Here is a 27975-nt window from a genome sequence, read left to right on the forward strand (position 1 = left end):
ACTAATTAGAGGATAAAAAAAATTAAATAAAATTTAAAACGAGTGTATGTGTACTCGTCGAGAAATCGATTTGAGAGAAAAAAAAAACCAATACGTAATACCCTCCAAAAAAGTTGCAGTTAGAGACAGCTAGTGACGTCCGCGCGGGAGGAGGGGGCGAGGTGCAGCACCTGCAAGTGCACGAGCTCAATAATATAATTATCGCGTACGACAACAATGTCATCGATAACCATATTATAACATATAATACCATACCTGCGTCCCGACGATAATAATAATAATAATAATAATAATAATGATAATAATTTTAATAACGATAATGATAATTATTATTGTCAATACGTCGTGATACACGCGTGGATTAATAGAGGTGGTCGTAAAACGTTGTTGTCGTTACGTATAATAATACGTCGCTCGGGCGGGAAGGGTTCGGGGGCAGCGGCGGCGGCGTCGGCGGCGGGGAGATAGCGCGCCGGTCGACACGCGCGCGGAACGCGACCGGCCGCGCAGAACCCGACCGCGATCCGATGGAGCTGGCCGTGGCGAACGAGACCGCGTCGTCGTCGCCCGCGACGTCGGTGCTTCAGACCCAGTCCGGCGGCCGTCCGCAGATCCCCGGCGTGCAGATGGGTGTCACCGGGCTGTACGTGGTCGGCATATTCGGCAACCTGCTGGCGCTGTTCATACTGCACAGGACCCGGTCGAGCAGCAACCAGAAGCACGGGTTCATGTTGCGGTGCCTGGCCACCAACGATTGCATCGCGCTGGCCGGCATGCTCATCCAGATGGTGGTCGGCGTCAGATGGCCGGGCACCAAGTACAACGTGTGGTCGTGCCGGATCCGCGTCCTGTGGCGGTTCTTCGGGCTGGGCTCCGGGTGCGTGGCCATCGTGATGGCCGTCGAACGCTGGCTGGCGCTCACCAAACCGTTTTTTTACCAAAAGGTGCGTACCCGCATGTGTATACCTGTTGCTGCCGCTGCTTGTGCACGCGTATAACCACCGCGCCTGTACGGTCTGGTTTATACGTAACATAATATAGGTGGGAGCTTGGTAATCGCGTCCCGTACTATCCACCCCTTACCGTCCGTCATGTCTACACGCGTCACTCCCTTATAATAATAAGTAGGTGCGTGCCGGCTCGAAACGGGAGTTTTTGATAAATTTAACGATTTAATGGGATTAATTTAAAAGAACGAGCTAGACTTGTGTACAGAGCTTGTACGAACACCAATTTGAAAATACACCGAACAGACTACAAAACGTACATTATAATACTAAATAAATATTAAAATATGTACGATTTTTAAAATGTGATTTCGAAATTTCATACAAATTTCCTATTATTATTCTCGATTTTTTAAAATCGACGCATAACGGTGAACGGTCCTAGCTGCAGTTTCATAAATACGTTATATTATAAGAACTGTTGAAGAGTTCTAATTTATAGTCCCTACCAAAGACACGTAATATTTTCATTCGGTGTCCATTTGCTAAATTACGTTTCTACCGCTTACAGTTATTTTAATTTTTAAAAAGGTCCAAAGTATTCGATATGTTATTGTTTCAGAAAAAAATTAAAACCAACTTTATTGGGTTTCTTTCGAATAATGGTCATTATCTCGTTAGTGACATTACGTATCGGCAAAAAAAGAAATATTGAGATTTTAATAAAATTGACAATAAACTTTTGTAATTGAGCAACCGTAGTCCATGATAATATTAGTTTACTTATTGAAAATTTTTAAATACAATTCTCAATAGTAGGTACCTAGGTAGTTGGTTATTTTGTTTATTTTTGTCAAAATGTAACGTAGTGAATAGTAGCTACTAGCAGGTGACTTATTAAATCAAGAGGTCAATGATTTGATGGTTTTAATTTTCAATTTACTTATAGATACTCATAAAGTTATATCATAAATTTACAATTTTCTTCAGTGCTGAAATAGTCAGTATATTGATTTTTAAAAATCCAAATATCTAAGAAGTATACATAATATAATATGTTACGTATAATTAACGTAACATATTATATTTAATCGTATTTAATTTGTTGATTTAGAATCACGATCAGTTTTGGCTGTCTAATCTTATTTACTTGATTAATTTGGTTAAATACGAAGAACAAGTGAGTGCAAATTGGTACCGCTAATATATATTATTATTTCGACCGTATATTATACTTACTATGGCTGGGTCAAGCTTAATAAACACTGAATAAGCTTAGTACATGATAATATTGAATAATATGCACAAGGTTTTTGCATTTTTGCATTTGTGACAGCAAATTTAATATCATAAAAATGAATGAATCTCATTTGGACCAATTTCATACTACACATATGAATTCCATGAACATATTAAAATTTATTATACCTATTATTATATTAATAATATAATGCGGTGAACGGTGTTGTGTACGAATCGTGTTTTTGTATTATTATATTTGGGACGCGCGACGCGTGATAACAAAGACAGACTTACACACGTTGGTTATCAGGATGCAAACAAGTCGTTTCGAAGCGTCATAACTGAGCAATGAAATAAAATTGTAATCAAAAATACATTATTATACAATTACACGTGCAGCGTATTATTGGTTTATTTTCTTCATAATTCGTAAATTGGCAAGGTTCTTTAATAATTGAATTTCAGTTTTATTTGTCGATACCTCCAGCAAATGTTTTAGATTTAAATATCGGGTTATTTTGTGGTCATTGAAAATAATCTCGTTTTTAAATAAATATCTATTTTGACTTTGCATATTTTCAAGTAGTGATTTGAGCTATTTAAACCCGCTAACTTTAAATATTGTTTAAAGTTTAAAGGGCTAAATTAGATACCTAATTTTTATCTAATCGAATAATTATTTATTGACGTATCCCTTTGACTGAACTTACCTGTTCATGATTAAATAGTCATAATGAAATCTTTGTCAAATTTTGTTTTTATTTTCGATTGATTTTTGTATGCACGTGTTTTTTTCAAAACTAATCGCACGATCGTGCGGTCTGATAAAATTGTTTATTTAAATAATGAAAGCTTATTAAATTCGTAAGTGTATTAACAAACAACGAATTTATACTAAAACGTGAAAAGGTAAAATATAATTTTTATTATAGTTTGAAATGAATTTCGTGCGAAAAAATTGTTCATTATTTGTTAGTTTTATTATACTTGATGTCGTTCAATTTTATTCCGTAAGACTTGCCATAAATTTTATTCGTTCTCCGATCAATAATGCTTTGCAAAAATATTTTTGCTAAATTCTCGGTTATAAAAAAATTAATAAAAATTCGCAAAATTCGCATAAGCGTGAAATGTTTAGTTTAATGCGTTGAACAAATAACGATGTAATTATTATAATGAATTGTAAAGATATAAAATTTAATATTTATAGAACTTGAAACATTAATACCAATAATTATAGGGCATAATATAATATTAATAAACTATAATTTAATTTATTATTTAAATTTTTTTTGAATAATTTAATATCTCACTAAATATGTATGAAAATTACAGTATTATATAAATACATTTTTATACTTTCTTATTTGAATTAATTATTTGAAGAAAATATAAAAAACTTTTATATTATTTTAAGAAATTGAGATATTAGTATATATATATACTATGTTTAAATCTCTATGTTACTCGAATAAGAGTTGATATAGGTACAAGAAACTATGACTTATAGTTATTAGTTGTATATTGTGTGTTAAAATTATGTAAAACTGAGATAAGTAGTTAAATTGTTAATAGTTATGTATTCATGTTTTACTTCAAGATAGTTTTGTAAAAATTATCTAATTTCGAATTGAAATTTTAATTGACTGTAACTAATAGAAATTATAAATCACATACATAATATACTTTTGTAGGCTTTTTAAAATTTTTTAGCTTTAAATATGAGGCAATTATTTTAATTAAGCTATTTTCTTAAGGTTTGGTATTTTTTATAATATGTGTCATAAGACTATAGTAAGAATAAATTTTCATAACTTAAGAGCTGCCAATAATAAATAGCAAAATACTATTATCATTCATTAATCAATTATCTATCATTATTTATTAAAACAAATGTTAATGCAAAAAAAGTATGCTGTACTTAATGTGGTAATGTGATGCTATATTAGTTTCCTCTCTAGTAATTTATTGTAATTCGAACAAAAAATAAAATCGCATGTTTTTATGTCATTTATATGCCAATTTGGTTAATAACATTCAATAATGTAATAATGTGATCTTATTTGTTATTTTTTTAATATTTTTATCGGCTTATTCAGGCATATTGGTGAATCTATACCTTTTAAATTAACTTTAGGTTATAAACTTATAATATACATAATAATAATATAATATAAATAAATGTAAATGAAAACTCAAAATTAAAAAAATTGTGTTCAATATGATATATTAAATAGAAAAAAATAATTGTTTTTTAAAATATCTATAAACAATATTATCGTATAATTCTAAAAAATTGTTTTTAATTTTTAATTTTATCGTTTTATATATAGAGATATTGTTCATATTTTTTCAATAGTTAGGTTCTTAAACATTATAAAGTTTCAAATAAATTGTTGTAGTTAAATTACCATTAGCTTATATAATATTATTTAAAATTAAGTATATATTATAAATAATGTTTTTTAACTAATAAGTATCTAATGAAATTACTTAAATGATTAAATTTATTTTTTCCTATTTTTAGTGGCTATACCTAAAATGTAAAAAGTAATAGTGTAAATCTTTCAGAAATTATTGACTTGTATAAGACGTAATTATGGGTTTTTTTATTTATATTTTCTTAGCAAAATAAATTGCATGTTTATGTTATTTCTTTTGAAAAAAAAAAACTTTATTATTAAGGACCTTTCAATAAGTATATTTTTAAGATGTCTGAGATTAAGGCGAGCTTTGGTCAAAAGAATAAGTGTATACGAGTATACACAAACTTAAGTAAATAATTTATTATAATTTTGAATCACTATCATTATATATTTACAAAAGTTAATCTAACCTAATATGGGTTATGATGAAAACTAAACATTATTACATGATATAATTGTATTACGCCACAATAGCAAAATTTTGGTTAATTTAGCATAATAACAATATTTATTTTGATACGTATTTAAATAACATAATATTATAACATTATTTAGTAACATATAGTGAAAAAAAGAGTAGTAACAAATTAATATAATTTAGTTAATTGATATGATAGAACAATAATTTTCAACAATGTTGATAAGTTAAGACAACTGTTTGGTATATTATGAATATTTATGATTTACATTACACATAAATAATTAAAAATAATGGTTATGACTATTATCTATTAATATAATATTGTTACAGCCATAAAGATCAATCTAAATAAAAAAAAAAAAAAAATTGAACGGTAATAACTAACGTGTATTGATAGATAAAATCAAAAATGTAATTATAGTAAAATTTTATTTTACTTAATATTAGCTTTAAAATAATATTTATCTTATTTTTTGGTTTTTTCGAGATTATATAGATATTTTCAATGAAATAGAAATAATATCGATTTTTTGAAATCATATTTTTTTTATACTTATTATTTCTACTGAGTTTAGTAGGTATATTATCAATATTATTGATGCAATGTAGTTGCTATTTTTTATTAAATTCCAAGTGTGTTTACCAAATACCTGATCAATCAGATGTAAAACTATTACATATTAAGTTATTTGAGCTTAATAATTTTATTAATTAATACATATAGAATATAAATTCTTTACAATTAAAAAAAAGAAAACGTATTTATCACGCTCAATATTCTCAAGTGAATTGAATTAAATATGATATTATGTATACAGCATGTAAAATATAGTTATACACAGTTTCATATGTTTTAAAAATACAATTATATAAATAAATCACAGCAATCATCATGTACATTTATATTTTTATATAGTAATATACCTATTTTTCTTTATCACAAGGTTTTTATTTCGTTCAGAAACTGTACAGCTATTGCAACTTTAGTTATTAAGCGCGTTTATTATCTTATTCAATCTATGTGTTCTACAATGGATATTATGTAAAACTAATAATGACGTGATATCGTTTTCATTAAAAAAAATTAACAAACTAGATAAATTGATATTAAAATCGCTTCAATGAAGGACTAAGTGATTTAGATGACTTTTTACCATACACGATAATTACACATTTTAAATGGCTAAACAATATCATATTATATAAATAACAAATATATATCGAGATAATAGATGGTCAGATGGATAATAATATATAGATGATAAAATAATTATTAAAAAATCATAGTGCTATATTTATTTTATATTGTTTATTATTTTTATAATTATATTAATTTACGAGGAATAGTTTATACGGAGTATATCATTAACGCGAATAACATATTGGCAACTTCAATGTGTCTTAAACTTTAAATTTTAATGCAATGCACTTGGATAGATACCAATAATATTATTTATTTCGTATTCAGTGCAGACATTCGTAGATAGTTAACTTTTTATTGAATGCTTTTGATAGCATATTTGCGTATCACTGTAAGTTGTAACTAACAATTTGAAATTTCAATACTTTTCAAAAAAATTTTATTTTTTGAATTTTAATGATGTTTTTTAGATTTAAATTTTTGTGAAAAAATCAAGTATCTATTATGATTTTTTTTTTTTTTTAATATCATACAATATCAACAATTGTTTTAAGAGAAATAATTATTTTACGGGCGAATATCAAATAATATTAAATGTCTTAAACATTTGAACTTGAAATACTCATAAAAAATAAATTTGACTTTCTATTAGAATTAATTTTTTTATATATACATTGAAAAACTAATAAAAAATTTGTGTTAAATTTTTAAATCACAAGTTTAAACAGAAAATTTTTATGAATTCTCAATAATAAAATAGTTATTTAATTTTTGCGATTATTATGAATTTTGTCAACATTTTAAATTTAAACGCTTATAACAAAATATTGTGACGATAAATTTTTGATATTTATTGATTGAGAAATTAACAATTTATGAGAATATTTTTATTAAATTTTCAAGGAATTCTACCAAGCAAATAATTTTTAATCAACATTTAAAAAAAAAAAGTTGAAAATTATTTTATCTATAAAAAGAGTAAACGATTTTGAAAATTTTAATGAATAATAAAAGTTTGATGAAAATTTCAAATACCTACAGTTATTGGTTTTGAGTTACAAAAAAAAAAAACGAAATAATTTCGACAAAAATTGAATTTTCATAAAAATTCTCGTTTTTAAAATTTTATATTTGTTTTTCCTGGTTATGAAAATAAGTATCTGGAATTTTAAGTTTAACCTTGTACAGACTCAATTTGATTTTATTCAAATTCACCTTTTTTTTGAAAATTAAAACATTTTATCGATAAAAACAAAAATCATTGTAAAATTAATACATTAATCTCTGTTCAGAATCTAAATTGATATGATATAACTATTAGATTAGATTTTACTTACTAATCAAATTTTAAAAAATAAAAAAATTTCAAAAATGACATTTTCTACCAAGTTCAGAAGACAACATGAAGTCTTAACATAGTAAAAACAGAATCAAATACTCATATTTTACTACTTATTCTCAAAGAATTTTCAGTATTCACATAAATACAATTAACGCCAAACTAAACTAATAATTTAAAATAGTCCGAACTGCTAAAATATACAACAAAAAAAAATTGTCTTTATTAAATTACCTTGAAACGCCTTTAACGAAATGACCAGCAACAAAATCTTTTAACTAAATAAAAATATTGTAAATATAATTTAAAACATTGCTAATTAAGCACAACATCTGAGTTTCAATCATAGATGTAAACCAATCATGATTATAATTAAAATTGTAAATTATTTTTTTGTGCATGTATATTAGGCTTATAATCAAAGACGTCAATGTAAATAACCATAAATAAAATATATAATATTTTCAATGCATTTATCGATAAGCTTTTTACTTATGAACCGTGAGTGTTTTCTACTTAAAGATGACGTTTAGTATTAATACGTTTGTAAGCCGAGTGAGTGGCCTGGTGAGTGATGTGACATTACTCATAATAAACAGTATACCTAAGTACCTGAATATAAATTTTTTTTTTTTTTTATTCATATAACCGCTGATATTAACAATTTTTTTTTATATAGTTTATAAACATTAATTTAATTGTAAATATTTATTAATTTTAATGTATTCACTGAGCTAAAAAGTGCATTGAATTTGGGAAGGTATCTTTCACCTATATTAACTAAAATTTAACATGTCAGCACTATAATGCAATATATTAATTTATGTAAAATAATAAAATATTTTAGAATAGATATGAGTATAATGAAATTGTTTTTACATAAAATTGTAATATTTTATGCTATTTATATTATTTTTTATTTTTATACTTTTTAAAATAATTTATCACATATTATGGTATAACATTTTAGTTTAAACGTATATTTATCGTGTTAACTAAAATAAAAAAACTTTTAATTCGTTGTCAGTAACAATTATTTATGATAGAACGTTTCAAGAATTTCTAAAACCTTTGTAAAAGCGGATAAAACAAATAAACTGTAAATAATAATTTTTTTTTTTCAATGACCAGCTTTATAGTATCAATTACTTATTGATATTTAGGTGCTTAATTTCATTTTCAGTATAACATTTTTTTTTTGTTCAAGGTAATGTTTAAAATAAAACGAAAATTGTATGTAAACAAAGCTACATTAAAATGTTTTATTAACTACATGGCTATAAATTATAGCTAATATTTCCAAATAAGAAATTATGTTTGTTTTAATACCAATATTTTAATAATTTAAAAATTATCATAGTGGCTTAATATATATCGTAGTCGATGAATAAAAAATATTAAAACAAGAAAAAAATTGCAATTAAAAAAAAAAATAAATAAATAATAATAAATACATATTTATTATCTTATAAAAAAAAATAAACTGAATAAAACATTTTCAAAAAAAAAAAATCATTTTTTCTTATTTGAAGTATACACCTAATTTAACCACGATTAGAATATATATATTTGAACTTGTATACATGATTAATTGTATAAATATGACGTTTTTAAAGTTAAAATATGTGAATGAAGAAATTATTTAATGGAGATAGAACTGCATATTATAATGTATAATATATTACTATTTATTAATCATATACATAAGTATAAATTCAAGTAACTAAGATAATATCACTATGTATTAAACGGATTTGATGTGTCTGTTCTTATATTTAGTTATTTATAATTCATATTATGATGAACAAAAGTATCCTCAAATAATAGACGGCTAAAAATTCAGTAACAAAACATGTTCATAGTAAATAATGTAAAATTGTAGATAATATAGAAAATTGTTTATATCATAGAAATATTAACAACTAAAACTTGTATAAAATTCATATTATATGTACTTACCAGGGAAAATAACAATTAGATTTAGAGGAAATTTCATTAAAATAGTTCTATGTTGAATTAACGCTTTTAAAGAAAACATTCATTCTCCAAGTAAAACACGCGTAGGTATGTTTACGTACAGTGTACACATACCAATATTACATTACAAGATGACTTTCTTGATGAAAAACGTTGCGAATAGGTTTGTGATATTTCTGAAAGACTCATGATACAATTTATATTTTCATTTTTCACTTTGTTAATATTTTATGATATATTCAAAAAACTAAATAAAACCGTCGTAATACACACGTCTGAAGGAATTCGTTTTATTAGTATTGAATTTATTTTTTACTAGGTATAAATTATGTTCAAACTTATGGAATTTTTAGGATTTTAAACCACGAAAATACTTTATTTTTATTAACATCTTTTAAGATATTGAAAATAATAAATACGATATAACTCAAAATGATAATATTTATTGTATAAGTTCATAAATAACTATAAAAGTATTAAAATTTACTTGACGACATTTAAATTGTAAATTTTACTACAAATACTTAGTTTTATAATAAATAATTAATAATTATATTTTTTAACTTTTAAGATGAATGTAACTAATTACTAATAAATATATTTAAATGCCCAAGGGATTTATTATTTAAATGACCCAAAGGTCTTAATAAATATGTCTAACAATTTTATATTTTTTACATACTAGATATGAATTTATTATAAACTAATAAATATGACGTAAAATATTTACTGAGAATTATTTAATATTTTTTTTCACATAAATAATGGTTTTATCAGTTGCATAAATTTAAATATAACACCGTACCTCTTCCCACCTATCCATATCAGTAATTGCACCTTGCCTACTCATATCGTTTTTTTCATTATTATTTATGTATAATGTTATTATAAGTATACTTTCTTTTATATAGAATGATACAATGTCATATGCTTAATTAATTTTGTCTATTTGCAGAGATATTGTTACATTATAATAAATATATATTACTTAATTTTCATTATTTCTTGGCCAATTTTTTTAAATTTCTTAATATTATTTTAACTATGAACAATATATAATATACTAATAATATAAACAAAAAACGATACATTTTTTTATACACATTAGTTGCCTATCAAAAGGTCAAGTAATAGATTTAGCTAAGACATTGATTAATTGTCTAATACTTTACTTAATCGTTTTATAAATACAATTTATAATACACTGTCTTATTGAACTTTAGAATGTAGCTGTTTTAAATATCCAAAAAAAATAAAATAAATATACATTCAAAGTCATAAACCTGTCATTTGTGATGTTTATAATATATTTACATTCATTTCTTATTTTAAAAATATTATATATGCAATACATTATTTTGTAAAATGTTCCATTGCGTTTCGATAAGTCATAAAATATGTTCTACATTTATAAGGTCAAATACTAATTAAGTTTTAGATATTCATTGTTTTTTTTAAATTTTATTTTGTGATATGAATTTTTATCAAACAAAAAAAAAAAACTATTATAAAACTATTGGTTGGCCCATGACCAAATATCGACAAAAATTTAATAAACATTAATAAAATAACTAATAAGTAATCATTTATATAAAACATGTTATTTTAAAGTTTAAGATCATAAATAATAGCATTATAATATTTTAATATTTAACGTGTTTGAAACTAGATTCATTTAATCTATTCTAGGTCCGAAAACTTCCAGTGTTACATTTATAGTTTATAATAAATTGATAAGAATCAAAATTATCATACTAATAAACGTTTTTAATTATAGAAATAAAATATGGAAAAACATATGTATTAACTATAAAATAAATTAAAACATTAAAATAAGGTCAAATTAAGAAATTGTAATCATTTATGTTGTTTAAATGTTATAAATAAATCATAAATTATGTTTTAAGTTTTCTTTTGTATTAGTTTTGAATCATTTCATTTTAGCTACTCATATTCAACATTCAGTTTAAACGCTTATCTTATTATTTAAGTGTATTACCGAATAAAATATATTTATTATATATATAATACACTTTTTGTATACAATAGCATTAGTGTAAAAATATTTTCATTAATGTAATTAAACTATTTTACTAAATCAAATTTATTAACTAATGGGTTAGATAATAATAAATAATAATTATTGTTATTCAAACTGACTGAATTAATTAATTAAATTTTATTATCTAATATTGATTTTTGTGTTTTAATATATAATGGATAATTCACTAAGCATTCTCTCATTCATTTTTTCCTTTCATAATGAATTTAAATAGATATTTTTAAATATAGGTACCTACTTGAGAACTATATTTTCAATTACTTCGATTTTTTATACCACTTAAGGAAGTTCTATTTTTTTTTCAAATGATAGTCAATTTTTTTTTTTAATTATTAAGCAGATAACTTTTCAAATAATGAATGTAAATGAAGTTCAATTTAATAGTTTTTAAATTAATTTACTTTGTGAATTAATGAAAATAAATAATTAGCCTTTGATAATAGATCTATAAAATATAGACGTCGTGATGATTTTAATATCGCTATAGTAATTACTAATTAATGTTATATATATAAAATCCATTAATATTTTTAAATTTTTCGTAAACTTTTCATGAATTTAATAAGCACTAGATATATTAAATATTAAAAAAAAATATTTTTCGAAGAATTTAAAATTAAAAATGTCTGTGTTTGCTTAAAAAAATGTTTGAATTATTATAATAGTGTCTCCTTAAATGGCAAAATACTAGAGTTCTTGAAAATAATATGATCTTTATATTAATTATAATTAAGATTTCAAAAAATCAGAATTTGAATGCATTTATTATTAAAGTAATAAATAATAATGGGTTGAGTATGTTTGGCGAATCACTCTGTATGTAGTATATTGATTTAATATGGATAATGTAATTATTTTATTTCATTAGACAGTAAGTAATTATGACTTAAATTGGTTGTAAATTGACAAAGATCATGTATGATTTACTTTTCATAATATTATAGACTATAGTTATTGATCAATGATCTCATTACAATTTGTTGTTAAAGTGTTTATTAAATGATATAAAAAAATAAAAATATAATCTTTTTAGAGGTTAAAAATTCATATATTTACATTAGTCTTATAAATGTATAGAATATATTTTAACTTTACACTACTTACTAAACACGATATGTATATACGTATTTGATGATTTGCATCGAAAGATCAACAGAATATCGAACTTAAACAGTAATCTTGGAATCTAGCTTAAAAATAAAAAATATATGTGATGTATACTTATATACTCATTAGTCATTATGTCGTTTGAATTCAAATGAAATAGTCAATGCATTAAAATAACATTTTATTTTTTTTTTTGTTCCGAATGACAGTGTTCTTATCGCCATTGACATTGACGATTGTTATCGCACTGTAACAAAAAATAAATGCAAGTCAATTTCACGTATCAGTTTTCAAGGTTGGGCGAATTATTAGTTATGAAAAATAAAAATAGAAAAAATCGTATTTATAAAATTGCATACAGGTAAACGAACAAATATTTGCCAACCCTTCTGAAACGAACACGCGGTAACTTTGTCCCGTTTCCGGGTAAGTGAGCGTGTCCTGACACGAATCCTGTTCATATTGTGTGTAGCCAGCGAGGGAGTGTGTGTCGTGTGTATGTATGTATTTGACACAATGCTCATCGACACCATGTACAATAATAATAATAATAATAGATACAATAACACGCTGCGATGGTATGTATGTATTGATATATTATATATGATATACCTATAATATTCGCCAAGCATATTTTCTAAATCTGCGCACAATCACGGTCTCACGTCGTCGATATTTTTATTTTCATTAATATATTATTGTTGTCGCACGCGGAATGTAATGGCGAAGAATTTGCAACTGGCCACCGCATGCCTGTCGGAATATTAACGCCGAACGAACACAAACGCGTCGTCGTTTCCTCGGCTAACAACCGACACGACATAGCATTATATTAAATACGACTCATAATATTATATATTATAATTTATAAACGTTCGTCGTACAGTGTCCGTGTTCAGTATATAATTGCGGTATTGCGCGAGCAACACGTGTTCGGGGTGACAGGAGATATTATTCGACAGTGTCTATACAACAGACCGAACATAGACAGCTATATTTTTTTCTCTTTTGTATATTAAAATGGTTGCGCGTTTGTCAGTAATTAGTTTCTGGTAATCTTGGAAACTACTGAATTAATTGGTACCAAATTTTGCACATGTATTTCTTGACACCCGGAGGAGTATTTATACGAGTAGCTTCGTTTTTCAACCCATATACAGGTTCCTATATGAATCTTGGCTCATACAAGAATAAATTTCGTTTAGATTCACAAAAATTCAATATTTTTTGTTCATATAAATACTTGTTATTAGTTACAAAAATAAAAAAGCTTATTATGTATATAAATGCATGTATGTGTATACCTTCAAATAAATGTTACTCGACCGTTTTTACGAACATTTTAGAAATTATTCTTAGAGATATCAGGAAAGTGTGGGAAGAATAGTTAGAAACACGTTTGGAAATAAACTAAGTGTTATATTCAACTCACCACGCATTTAGATGGACTTCTCATCCCAGTTTAAATAGTTCATAGAGTGAGAAACACCGACGCTGATTTGTGCGTTGACTGAGTTACACTAAAACTAAAATGTTATACTTATATATATAGCGCCATATCTTATATTTGTTCATTTTTCCGGACAAATCCTAGTTTTATGGCTAGTAATATTATATTACATTGGTATACTGTATGCAAAATATGTTATTATCATACTGTTCACGAACATTGAATAATGGTGATTGAAAAGGAGACTTCAAACGTCTGAATATTATATAGGAGGCACTTTCATTCGGTCACTCTAATGAGACGTATGCCAAAAAAAAACCTTGAGGAAATGTATATACAGCTGTATATTGTTGTGCTAAGTGAAAAAAATAAATACAGAATGCTAAAAGTAATTAATTGAACATCGTGATATTCGATCGATAAACAAATTTATTCATAATTTTTCCCTACAAGGTTTTATTATATAGATGATATTAGAGATAATATATATATTCTAATATTCACGAATTACAAAGAAACGCATATTAGCCATTGTTTCTATCAACTCTAGTTCTTCAGATGTTCATACGCATCATATAATTATTTTTATACTTTTACATCATAAAATACACTTATCTACAGTTTTTAAATGTTTGCATTCAAACAATTTTACTCGGTTATTGGTAAACCAATTAATTTTTAATTCATCGTATAATTGTTTAATGTAAATTCATACGATTAAATCTATTTTACTTCGTGGATAATTATGATTGCGTGATGCTATGTTTTTTAATCAATCTTCTAAAAAAAATTTAAAATTTGAAAAGTATCGCGACTCTACAGTGATCTTTTATTATTGAAATTTTGTATGTATAAAATGGAACAGTAAATCATGTAATGGTCATTAAACAATAAATTGCTAAGAATGTATCTACAATTATTATTTAAAAAAATTAATAATATTATACATTATTTTTTTTTTTTTTATAATATTATTTGAAAAAAATGTTATATAAACCACAAAACCGGTAAAATTAATTTATTTAAAAAAATAAGTTATAATGATGAATAAATAATACATACTATTGTAGTGAGCTTATAACACATTTTATTTTATTAAATTTAAAATTGGCTTTAAAAAAAATTATATTCACCACATGGAGTTTGGTTCAAACCAAGTTTACTTAAATTCACTATAATTTATTTGTAGTTTCTTTTTGAGCTTATTAGAGAATTTCTGAAAAAATGAAAAATAACCAAGAAGTCTCGACTTACAATCAATAGGACTACTTGCAAAATGTACAAAACATTCGCTTTAACCCGCGAAAAAATTACCACAAGAAAAAGATAATATTACTAACTGGTACAAAAACCATTTTTTTTTTCATGCATTGTTTATAATCTTGAAATAAAAAACATATTTATTTTGATGGTACTTTAGTTATATAATCTCATGTTTAATTATTTTCAATTTTAATGAATAAGTTAAACAATATATTGTAAGATATTAGAAAAGATTAAGGGCATTTAAACTGATTTACTCTTATATGATTAGCTTTTATCGATATCAGAATAAATTTGAATAATTATTACTACTCAATTATAGTAGTATACAGTTAATATAAATATTTTGGAAATTATATCTCAAATACAAAGCCACATAACAATGTTATAGTTAATATTAAAAATGCTTTTTAGGATCACTTAAGAAAGAACAGCTAGAATTAAAATTATTAAAAATCTTATGTTAAATAGACTTTAATAGAATAAAATATTAAAATATATTTCTTATTTTTTTTATTTTTTTTTTTTATCAAAAATTTACTGTAAAATATTTTGTAAATGTTAATGCTTTCTACTCAGGGAAATTAAATTATAAAAAACTGATATGATAAATTATATCTTCAAGGGTATTAGATTTTTTAATAGTCATATTACATTTACAGAAAGTTGTGAGTTTTCAATTTTCACGTTTTTCAATTTTATCAGGCAATACTGCAAATTGTAATAGTCATTAAAGATAACATAAAAAAATAAAATCACAAACCGCTAGTAGGTAAGTACATACAATATTTTATCTCACTTATTTATTAACTAATATAAATATAAAGATATATAATATGTTAAATCTATAGACATTGTAGGTATTTACATTCTATTGCGTGATATTAAAATAATATAATAATTTAAATCGTGTTTAATATTTACATAATATCTATTATATAACATATGCATAAATAATAGAAGCATTTTGTGACATAATACAATAAATATAATTATCATTCGTAGTAAACCATGATGTGATCAATATTATTTGATATTTTGTTTACATTTTGCAATATTTTATCAGTTATTTATACGACACTGTTTTATACATAATTTATATATATATATATTGAATTGGGTTTAGTTTCATTTGACCTTATTATCGAATAAATTGGCTTATTTTATTATTATTTTTTTTTTTTTTTTTTGAAATTGGTAAATATAACCCGTGGGGGATTAATTGAAAAAGCAATGGACGATAGCTGCTAAAAAAAATATCTCAAATGTCTTAATAAGACGTTTTGATGCATTTGAGTTTATATACGACCTTTGATCAACGTATATATTACAAAGACCCCCAGCGAAGAAAAATATATAAACAGTCTATGGTCGATAGCGTATAAGTTTTTTTGTTTTGTTTTTATTTTTTTTGAGAAAATGTATGTCTGTTGATGAAAACATGACGTGCATTATATATAGATATATTAGGCGATGAAAATAAACAACACAATTATTATATTCTATTTTTGCTGATTAAAAATTATTATTCTGTTTATGACACTATAAAATATACAAGTAAGCTGCAAAGTCTTGAATTAATGATATTGAAGGTCGTTAGTAAAAACAAAATATTCTATGTACATATGTTTTTATATAAGGTGTATATACACGCATAGAAATCTTTTCTTTTTCGTTTTCTTACCGTGGCAGGAAGGAGGAACTATTTATAATTAATTCGTAACGACACTTATATTATATTACATATTACACTATGCGTGTCTTTTTGTAATAGAATTAGACAATTAACTCATTAAAGTCGTAGCACATATTATTTAAAATATAATTATATTTTGTGTATATTTGTGGCGTTCGAATTTTATTAAATCAAGTCAATTCGAATGGAAGAATTTTATTTTTGACACTGGCTATTGAAATAACTTTTGAATTTTATATAATAATTATCAATCATATTCAAGCAACGCGTTTAATTTTTTACCAAATAACATTTCATTTCTAAGCCATAATATATGTATTTGCATATTCATTTACTACATAATATTTTTTTTAATAAACTATAGTTATCGATTCAGGGTTAGAATGTATTTAATAGATTTTAATCAAGGTTTAAAATATTTTAATATAAGCTTAAAACAAAAAACATATATTGTATCGTCATTTTTTTTTATGAAATATATATTTTATTTATACACAACAGTATGTTCAACCAAGGCGTAGATAATATAAAAATTATATTAGTTTCTAATGTGCCTATATAATATTATACTTGAAACAAAGCATTGTTATAATTTTTAAAACATAACAAAAAAAAGATCATTGAAAAAAATTTAAAACAAAAAAAATGTTTTAAACTAATAGAGCATTTGTTTTGTATTATTTAAAAACAACTTATCTTGTTCTATAGCTGAAATAGGTTAGGTTAGGTTCAATTTTGTGAATATAATATTTTTCAATTTTTATCGAATGGAAGATAGCTGAAAGTTTTGATATATCAGCTTATGAAAGTTTTCATTTTTTCGCCAAAAAATTCTATCAAATCATGACAATACTGCAACGGTCAAAAAATGTATGGGACTTTTATTTATGTTTGATATTCATAGTGCGAATATTCAGTCTCGTTAGTATTGGTGTTGCAACGGCGACTCATTCGTCATAGTAATACTGTCCAGTTATGTGTATGTATATAAATATATAAAATTGTAGGTTTAACTACTTGTACATGTATATTACTATAAATGATAGGCGCCTCTATACAATACAATATTATATTATTATTATACGAGGTTAACATATATTGTACTACCTTTATCTATGGACTATAAATATTGTGTTGCATTAATTATCCGAAAAGAAAAATTATATGTGTTTTATGTTGTATGTTTGTATGAAACGTTTTAATTTCTTACACGTAAACAAACGGTTAACGATTATAATATTGTTTTCTGTCAAGCGAGCGGCTCCATTATTAGTTCCCGGATGGGTGACCACTTTTTTAGCAACACACACATAATATCCTATCCCAACTATAATCGTTGAAATAAACAGTATATAGTTATATCTTTCTTAGCATAAAAAAAAAAAAAAACAATAATAATAATAACAATATTATTTGATTTTGCAGTAATAATAATATTAAAGTATGACGCCAATATTAAACTCATATTGATATTTTAATGCGAGACAGAAACACTACACCGGAATAGTTAAGTTTGCTACATGAGTGTCTTTAATCTATTTTATGTAGCGTCGATCACGTAGACTCGGTAAGCTGTAATGAGCGCATATTATTAGCAATATAATATATAATATTTATATAAGTATAGTATAGTTATATGGCAAGATGCTTTTGCATCACCAACAGTTATCAAGTCGTCGGGTCGAGTACTTAAGTATAGTTGATGGCCGTTGAGTCACCAGAAGACGAGTGTATATACGCTGTGATTGGGAGTAATGCGTAATTTCAGTCCAATTTTTTTTTTTTTTTTCGTTAACAATGATTAGTAGGACTACAATATACATTTTTACTGTAAAAATGGTCCACATTTCACTACTTCAAACACTAATTTTTTTATAAAAGCTTATTCTTCCTAACTATTAAAATATTTATATTTCATCGCAAACTAAAATGTTGAATAAGATTTGTTTAACATTTAAAAAATCCTTACACGCATTCTAACGTATTAAAATTACAACGATGCCATAAAAACACTTGTGTTTCAAAAAAAGTAAAATTTATGTATTAGAACACTGGCAGGTTTGACAAATTTTCCTAAACCTAATGAAGGATTTGGCAATAATTTTTTATTATTATAGTATATATATTATAATATATTTTTGACATCATTATTATACTATGTATGTGCATCAGTGCTCCATATATAAATAAATATATATATATATGACTTGATGAATCAAAATCTTCTGCCGTTTCGACGGAAATACAAGTATAATATAATATAGTGATATGTATTATGTGCATTGCTATACGCAAGTCGGATTGATTTATCGGCTGTACGCTTTATTAAATGTATTGTTTGCGATGGCGTATGTAATACAGAACGTTGCTACCTTATACGTGTACTGTATAATAGCTATTACATATACATACAAACTGGACAGGAAATTATAAAGGACGCGTTTTAGTGTTAATATTATACTTTTGATTTTCAAGCGGGACCTATAGTATGATATATTATATTATTGTGAATGTTTGTTTTGCTTATTAAATACGTTTGCTGTGTTATAATAAGTACTAAGTAGTTTATAATAATATGCTCGTATAACCATCAAACACCACTGGTTGTATTGGACGAATTTGATATATTTACTGTATTTTTCATCTTGTGTACAATGTGTACTTGTTTATGTTATAATTATTTTTGACGATAATTATACCTATGTATATATTATAATTGTAAGTTTAAGTCAACATAATTTATAATAATAGTAAATTTAATAAAATTTATGTATAAATATATTTAGGTTTATATGCCTACAATATATAATTGGCCAATTAAAATACAGATATTTTTAAGCTGTAGATTTCATATATTGGTCATACGAGATTAACTTATGGATGTTTGTCCTAATGACAAACAATTACCAATAAACATGTAAAAAATGGGGGATTTTATTAATTGTGGTGTAACATTTAATAATGTATAATGTCGTTATTACATTAAGTACCTCACTACTCACTAGCCTTAATATATCGAACAATTTGAAAACAAAATTAGGGCCTAAATATCAACAATTATATAATTTTTTTTTTTTTATTTGAAAGAAAATTTTTATAAAAATTATATGATTTTATATTTATAAAAAAATGCTATCAAAAATTAAGCTAACTACAATCTATCTAAAGGTTTTTAAATGTTCATATTATAACTAATGACTCTTTATCATCGATGTTATTAAAGATCATAAATAATAATTAAATCTATATACCTATATTTATATAAATAATTTCGATAGGTATATTATATTCCTAAGTCTGAAGTCACAAAAAATCGTTATAAAAATAGAAATTCATATTTTATTTGAATCGGATTTGATAAATGGTAGTAGAATATACCTACAGATATAACAAAGACTTCTTTAAAAACTATAATTATTTAATGTATGACTAATTAGAAGACCAAACAATTGTACATACTTTGCGCATTTTATACTAAGCATAATTTTAAGTTATGTAATACTATATTAATTAAACTTAATATACTAATTATAGAATACATATAATTCCAGCATATTAGTCTTCGTCTACTCAAACGAATGATGGTCATACTTTGGTTAGGAGTACTGTGTTTAGTGTGCGCACCATATTTTGGATTTGGTCTCTATTGGGATGATAAATCGTCTACGTGTGTACGTTATCGGAATGCTAAGAAGCCTTTGGATGTCCTATACGCTTACTTATATTTTGGCCATGGTAAGTAGGTAACTTTTAAAACAATTTTTAGATTAATAAATTAATTGAAAGTATATAAATAATAATAAAAAAAAAAACAAACAGTTTGGCATTATTTAAAATAAATTTAATTCGCTCCCTCATTTCCATAAAATATGGGTTCCTACCAGAAATAATAATATATTATACTATAAATAACATTTTACAGTTTATTTTTTTAAGCTATTTATAATATTAAGAAACTTTTGGTTCTTATTTTTTTTTTTGATAATTTTCGTTAAAAATCTTCAAAATTGTATACAAGTTTCTTCATAAGTTGTTCACATGCCAATTAAAAACTTCAAAAATACAAATTCATAATGTTTTCTTACAAATGGTAGATTTTATAATATTGAGAAATTTTGACAAAATCATGAACATTTATAAATTAGTTTAAAATTCTTAAAAATTTTCTTTTTTTTATATCTAAGATTTTAAAGTTTAATAAGAGATTCTTTATAATTTCTTCAATCCATAATAAAAATAAATGTTTTTGTTATTTAAATATAGGTGTATTTTTATGCTTTGCAATAGTCTACACGAACTTAGCCGTTATGAAAGCTCTATGTATGAAAGACAGTCCTCACAACCACAGCGTGTTAATGAGACGCATCAGTCGAGGATCGTCATTGACTTGCAATGCAACTACTAAAGAAGAAAGGGCATTCGGATGGTTAATGGTTTTGCTGTGTGTCGCATTTGTTACATGTTGGGTCCCGCAAATGGTAAACGCTACAGTAAATTATAGTTATCTACATTTATAGTGCGAAGTATTACTGTATTACTCTACTGTACAGGGTATAAATTGGTTTAAAAATATTATTTCAAGATTGCCTGGAGTGACGAACTGCAAGATAACACATTATAAATACAATATAAAAGCATTGATTAAATATTTAATGAATATATTTTTAATGTATATTTAATCAATAATTATAGAGCGTGAAAAATTTAGCTATTTTCTGATTTTTGACCCATGAGTCCACTACCATTATTATACTTGTCCACGGTTTTTGCGCATATTCAATCATCATAACAGTTGAATTATAATCAAATATTTTATGTTGTATTTTTATCATACTCAAGACACCAGCTAGCTTATAGAAAAATTCTGTGATGTCACTGATTAATATAGCTTAATATATAATAAGCAGTACCTACCTATATTTTTATATTGCGATTTTAAATAATAAAATTAGATTAAGAAATGTAATTTCATAGATATTATTTTGTTACAAAAAATATTGTTTTAATATATATTTTAGTTTTACATGAAACATGAAAAGTACAATATTTTGATGGCCCACGTTTGTGCATTTAAACGAAAAAAAAAACTTAGAAATGTAAAACTATAATTCCAATAAATGTTCCTGTTATCAGTTATTGTTGTTATGCGCTAGATTATAATATTATATAGAAACTTAATTAGTATTACGAATGTGAATAATAATACAATATTTTATAGAGTGAAAAAAATACAACTAAATTTGACATTATTATATTTGCTTGCAAATTATATTTTTTTCAGTGGAATGACATAATTTTACATTATAATCTTCCTCATAAATCGTTAATTATAATAAGATTACTTTTATCTCTTTTCTGTGAATATTTCTAGAGTAAATTTGTTGCATTCTGAAAATTTAAAATTGCGTTATATTTTGATATTCGTTTTTACTAAATATAATACGTATAATAAACGCATTTCTGTATATGCTTATATTTTTACAACGCTTGTTATATAAGAATATTAATGTACAATTTTAATCGTCAAGAATTGCGTTGTTCATTTAACATCCTGAATACTGAACAATAGATGGATTTTTGTTCCGATAAAATTATTTTCACGTTTTGATAATTTTCAGATGATTATGATATTAAAATGATTATATAATTTATTCTAGCATTCCCAAAAATGTATGTAATTATTAAAAATTATTAACCACTGTATGATATTTTGAACGAAATCAGATTAAATGTTTTGAAGGTATTTTATATTATAATTATTAAATTAATTTTGTACCTTTTTTAACATTCTATACAAGTATTAAACCATTATATTTCCATTTATTTTATCAGATTTTTAAGTTATTTAAAAAATTAAATTATTAGTAAATATAATGAATTATTAAATGTGATTTTGAAAATCATAGCATTTATAAGACAGGCAAAAATCATATAGTATCCTAATATTTATTGGAGATTATACATTGTAGACATTATTCTTAAAATTTTAATTAATTTTAAAGTTTTACTTTATTTATTAGAAACTTTAAAACACGTGTTTTGAGATATTTCTCAGATTTAAAATTTAAAGTATAAATGAATATTAGAATTAAATTGAAAATCAGTTACCAAATTAAAATTACATCAAATATCTTATACCTTGGTTTTTGTTAAATTATTGTAATTAAAAAATATAATATTATTAACAGAATAAGTGGTTTGTGGCAACAATTGTAAACATAGATAGAGCCATTCTTTATTGTTCAGGGGGCGCAATTATTTTTGTAAATTTTAACCACATATTTAATGAATAAAAAATGATTTCTATTGAAGTGTATTGCCATTGCATTAAGAAATGATAAGAACAAAAACGTTCCAATCCATCTCAGGTTTAGTATATTAAGAGCTATCTATCGGCAACTAATAAAAACTCTTGAACTATTTCTATACAACGGTAGATGCCAGTCTCGTATTACTGGCTTACTTTCCGCGTTTAGATTTTCAAAAATTCCACCCATCTTTTGTACGTATCCTTTATTATTATCTTCTTATATATCTATATCAATTATTATTTGTATGTGTGTAAGTAATTCACAATTGAGTTTATTGCTCACATGGTTCTAAAATTTGGTTTACAGGTAATCCTATGCTTGAAAATCTGCACCTCCTCATGTATGTGAAGCCAATTTTTTAAATTTTGCATTTTAAAAAGATATTCATACAAAGATTTTTTGACTCGCGAAAAACAAATAGTATTTTGTTTACACGGAAATTGATTTCGATTTATCTCACTTAGTACAGAAATTCGATCATGAGGGCACTCGGTAAATGTTCAAACGTAATTCAAATTACTCTCTAAAATTTCCTGTTAATATCTTCAGAAGAACCATTACTAAAATTTTTATCGAAATTAATCGAGCAGTGTTTGGATTTGTCATAAGCTACTAAATTAAAAACATTTCTTTTTGTGGTACATTTGAATAACAAACAACAAATTAAATATTATTTTCTTTTATTTAAAAGCAATCACATTAGTTATGCATAGTGGATCAGCTAGTCTATAAACATTTTTTTTTTTTTTTAATTGTATTTCTGTAACTAATATATATTTACGAAAAACTATTCGATTTTTGTAAATCAGTATAAAATTTATATGTTGGCCACTTTATAGCAACCTGCTATTGAAGTTGAAAATAGAAACTAAAATCGTTCTCTTTGTCTCGAGGGATCTATTGATATAATTTTATTAAAATCGGGACCAATAGTTTTTGAAATTAGAAATTAGGTAGTAAAAAGCTCATATCACATTTACTCATGTATAAAATAACATTAATTTATATGTTTGTATGCTTCATGGCAGATAGCAATACCATTGTCCAGGTGGTTCATTGTGGACGAGTCGAAAGTAAAGCCGTTCTTCATCGCCGCGGACATGCTTTTGGCTATGCACTTCGCACTGGACCCGTACCTGTACGTGCTTCAGCATTGGACGTTAGTTAAGTCTATCTGCTTGCGACCAAAGAACAAGAAAAATGCTAACGGTGGCAGCATGAGCGTGAGTCGCAGCAGTTCCATGAGAACAACGTACGAAGTATTCTCGCAGCAGCCGCTCTGATTGCGATATACGACGGTTGGAAGTCTGCTGCTGCACGCGTGTGTTTGCGCATGACCGTATAATAATTTACAATTATAATATATACATACCATCATGTGTTAAGACGATATTTTATTATTATTTTTCATTTTTGGAAAACTACCAACGAATGTGCCAGTGATTATTGTCCAATATATTATGTACATGACGTATAATAATTACTGCATGATATATTTATATACACGTATATTGTACCAATATGTTATATAATACATAAATATTATACACTATATATACATATAGGTGTAAAAAAATCATATCTACTCCTAGACCCGACGGCGGGAAGGAACGAAATTACGCATACTATACATGGGTTAGTCGTGGAAAAAACTTTAAAATTTAAAAACAGTAACACACCTGTGCCCATATTATTCATTCATTTTTTTCGGTGGAAATTATTATTATGAGCGTGGGGTAAACATGCTATTATACTTATTTCATATCTGTCTACAAATAACTTAACCCACACTTTTTTTATCAAGTGCAAAAACCATGTGGAAATTCATAAAAATATAAACTTATTTTCATTTAATACTATATATTATCATATATTGTTAGGTATCTATACCGTTGATTCGTGAAATCTTTAATGACAGATGCATTTAAACAATCTGCGACACATTTCTTTGTTCTCTACTATCATAAAAAAAAAAATAATAATAATAATAATAATAATAATAATTTTTAAACCGACTTTTGAGCTGTTGTTAAATGTGCTTACAAGATTAAAATTTAAAACATCTTATTTTTTTGTTATTACAACGAGATTTAATTTGTAGATAATGAAATTATATTAAAGGCATATTAATTTATTTGTATAATTATTATAATATATGCATTATATTGCTTTTATAAAAATTAAATATCAACTGTTTATAATCTAATTTCACAACCTTATAATACAAAATTAATATTTATGTAGTTTAAAAAATATTTTTGTTATAATAATCTATTTTGAATTAGTGTATTATATGACAATGAGAAAACTGGAATATTATAGTTCGAAAATTAATTTTGTTACTTATTTGGAGAGTTTAGAGTAGAAGCATTCGTGCCGAAGACTTAAGTAAAAATGTATTCGACAACAAAAAGACTTTTTTAACTTCAAGTTTGTTAATATTGTGAAAAAAACTCTATACTTGAAGGTTTTAAATTTAAAATGTAAGCATACCATACTACCTATATTAAGGTATACATTGGTACATTTTCCTACAAACTTCATTATATACTATAAGTTAAAATTATAGTTATGTATGCTTATTTTTAATTCTAAATATATTTTAATATAAATTAACTTTATAGCTATTTTACCTATACCCCTTTATATACCTCTATAGTTTCTAGCTAACATAATGTCCGCAGATGTAGTGAAATACGCATATTATTAAATTTACAAATTGTTTTATTTTTATGAATTTCCTATTTATTACTTACAAGTTACAATATTGTTTTAACTGTTTTTTGAGTCAATCGCATTATTTGAGTTATCTTTAATTCAATTATTTTTACGTGTTTTAAATTCGAATAATTCTCGGGTAGTAAAAATAGATAAGTATTTGCCTGCTCAAAAACAATAGATGAAATAGAAATGCTCGGATGCTTATAAAATAAAATAGTGTTGTCATGTTTCAACCTTTTAAAATATATTAATTTGTTAAATATTGTACCCCGTATTATAGCATTTGTTTTTAATATGAAATTTTAAATACAGTTAGGTTTTTTTTTTTTATTAAAATCAAAAAACAATTTTGAGTACAAAATACTAGATAAAAAAGAAAAAAAAAATCAAATCAAATCTATAATACAAATAAATACTGGAATATAAACTAAAATATTACTCAACATTTAAAATAAAAATAATACTTATTTATGCATAGAATCTGGAATTTTTTATTTCGTTGTGGAAATAGTGTCAGTTTTTAACAACCCATTTCACATTAATAAAATAAAATAACTATTATGACAAAAAAATCTATTATTTTTGGATAGATATTTCTTATTTCAATTAGAGAACACCTAATAAACTATTACTTTGAAACAGTTAAAAATAATTATAAAATAATAAATATATAAATAAAACACAGATAAATTTTAATTTAGTTAATAAAAAACATTAATAAATGAAAGTCTGTTTTCAAAATTGTGTACGTATGACTAGCGAATTTTGCATCCTTATTGATCTTATTAATAATTGTAGATATATTTTTTGACATACCTTTTATATTACAACGTCATTATTCTTTTAGGCATGTTCTTATTACTATATTTTTATTTTATCCAGTATTATTCTTGGCAATTCATTTCCTTTATAATATTATGTTTATTATTATTTTTTTATATGTTTTGCTTTTTAAGCCTTATAAGTTTTCTACTTTATGTTATTTGAATATTTTGTTTGCTTTATTAATTATTATTTATATTATATGTATGTTCTAAATAAAATTGGAATTACTATGAATGTCTTTTATTATTATTTTATTTATCATAATATCATAAGTGTGATTTTTTTTTTTTATATAACAAAAAACAATATAAATTACTTCTTAAATTGTGTGACTCTTCCATGCATTACTATTAAAGAAAGTGAAAAAAAAAATCATTTTTAATTGAATATATTTGTTTCATTAGTGGTTTTGAATGCTATTTGTCATGTTTTATTTTTGCAATAATTAATATTAACCACTGTTCTTGCTTTTACCAACAAACATTTTAGAAAATATTATGTTATAGGTACATAAAACCATCTACAATTTTGAATGTTCATTAGAAAAATTAATACTTTCATAGCATATTTTAATTAAAAACACAAAATAAATGTTTTAAATAAAAGTTTAGTATATGAAAGTTTTATATTTAACTTAATTCAGATGAAAATAAACCTAGAAAAAATGTGTTGTTCCTATAAAAATGGTGAACATACCTTATATGATGTACCTACATACTTAATATTTTCAACAAATTTTTCAGATAAGTAATCTCATGTGTGTTATATTAATTAAGCTTGCGAAAATTTTAAAATAAAATAGGTAAAGGTAGCTTTAATGCATATGTCATTAAAAAATTTAATAATATTTATTTAATTTATATGTTACTATAACTTTACTTATATAAAATTTTATCTGTTTATAGATGTTTTTCATGGTTCTCATGGCCAGTGTTTCACTGAATAAAAAAACTCAAATTTATCGTATCGTGTAACCACATTACTTACTTTTTATATCATAACATTTTATTATACTTGTGATAACGTTTCTATTTTAATATTTATCTG

At 24.6% G+C, this 27975-nt stretch overlaps 1 protein-coding gene across 1 annotated transcript; it reads left to right on the forward strand.

Annotated features, from left to right (window-relative positions):
• The first annotated feature begins 489 nt into the window (after nucleotides 1–489).
• Nucleotides 490–27975, forward strand: LOC112597321 (prostaglandin E2 receptor EP4 subtype-like). Its single transcript, XM_025343318.1, has 5 exons — nucleotides 490–944; nucleotides 20623–20806; nucleotides 21335–21549; nucleotides 24411–24634; nucleotides 27834–27975. The coding sequence occupies exons 1-5, from the start codon at nucleotides 528–530 to the stop codon at nucleotides 27868–27870; spliced, it is 1077 nt and encodes a 358-aa protein (XP_025199103.1). The 5' UTR covers nucleotides 490–527; the 3' UTR covers nucleotides 27871–27975.

Source organism: Melanaphis sacchari, unplaced genomic scaffold, assembly GCF_002803265.2.
Source record: "Melanaphis sacchari strain LSU unplaced genomic scaffold, SCAv2.0 Contig0_pilon_pilon, whole genome shotgun sequence".
NCBI classification, from domain to species: Eukaryota; Metazoa; Arthropoda; class Insecta; order Hemiptera; family Aphididae; genus Melanaphis; species Melanaphis sacchari.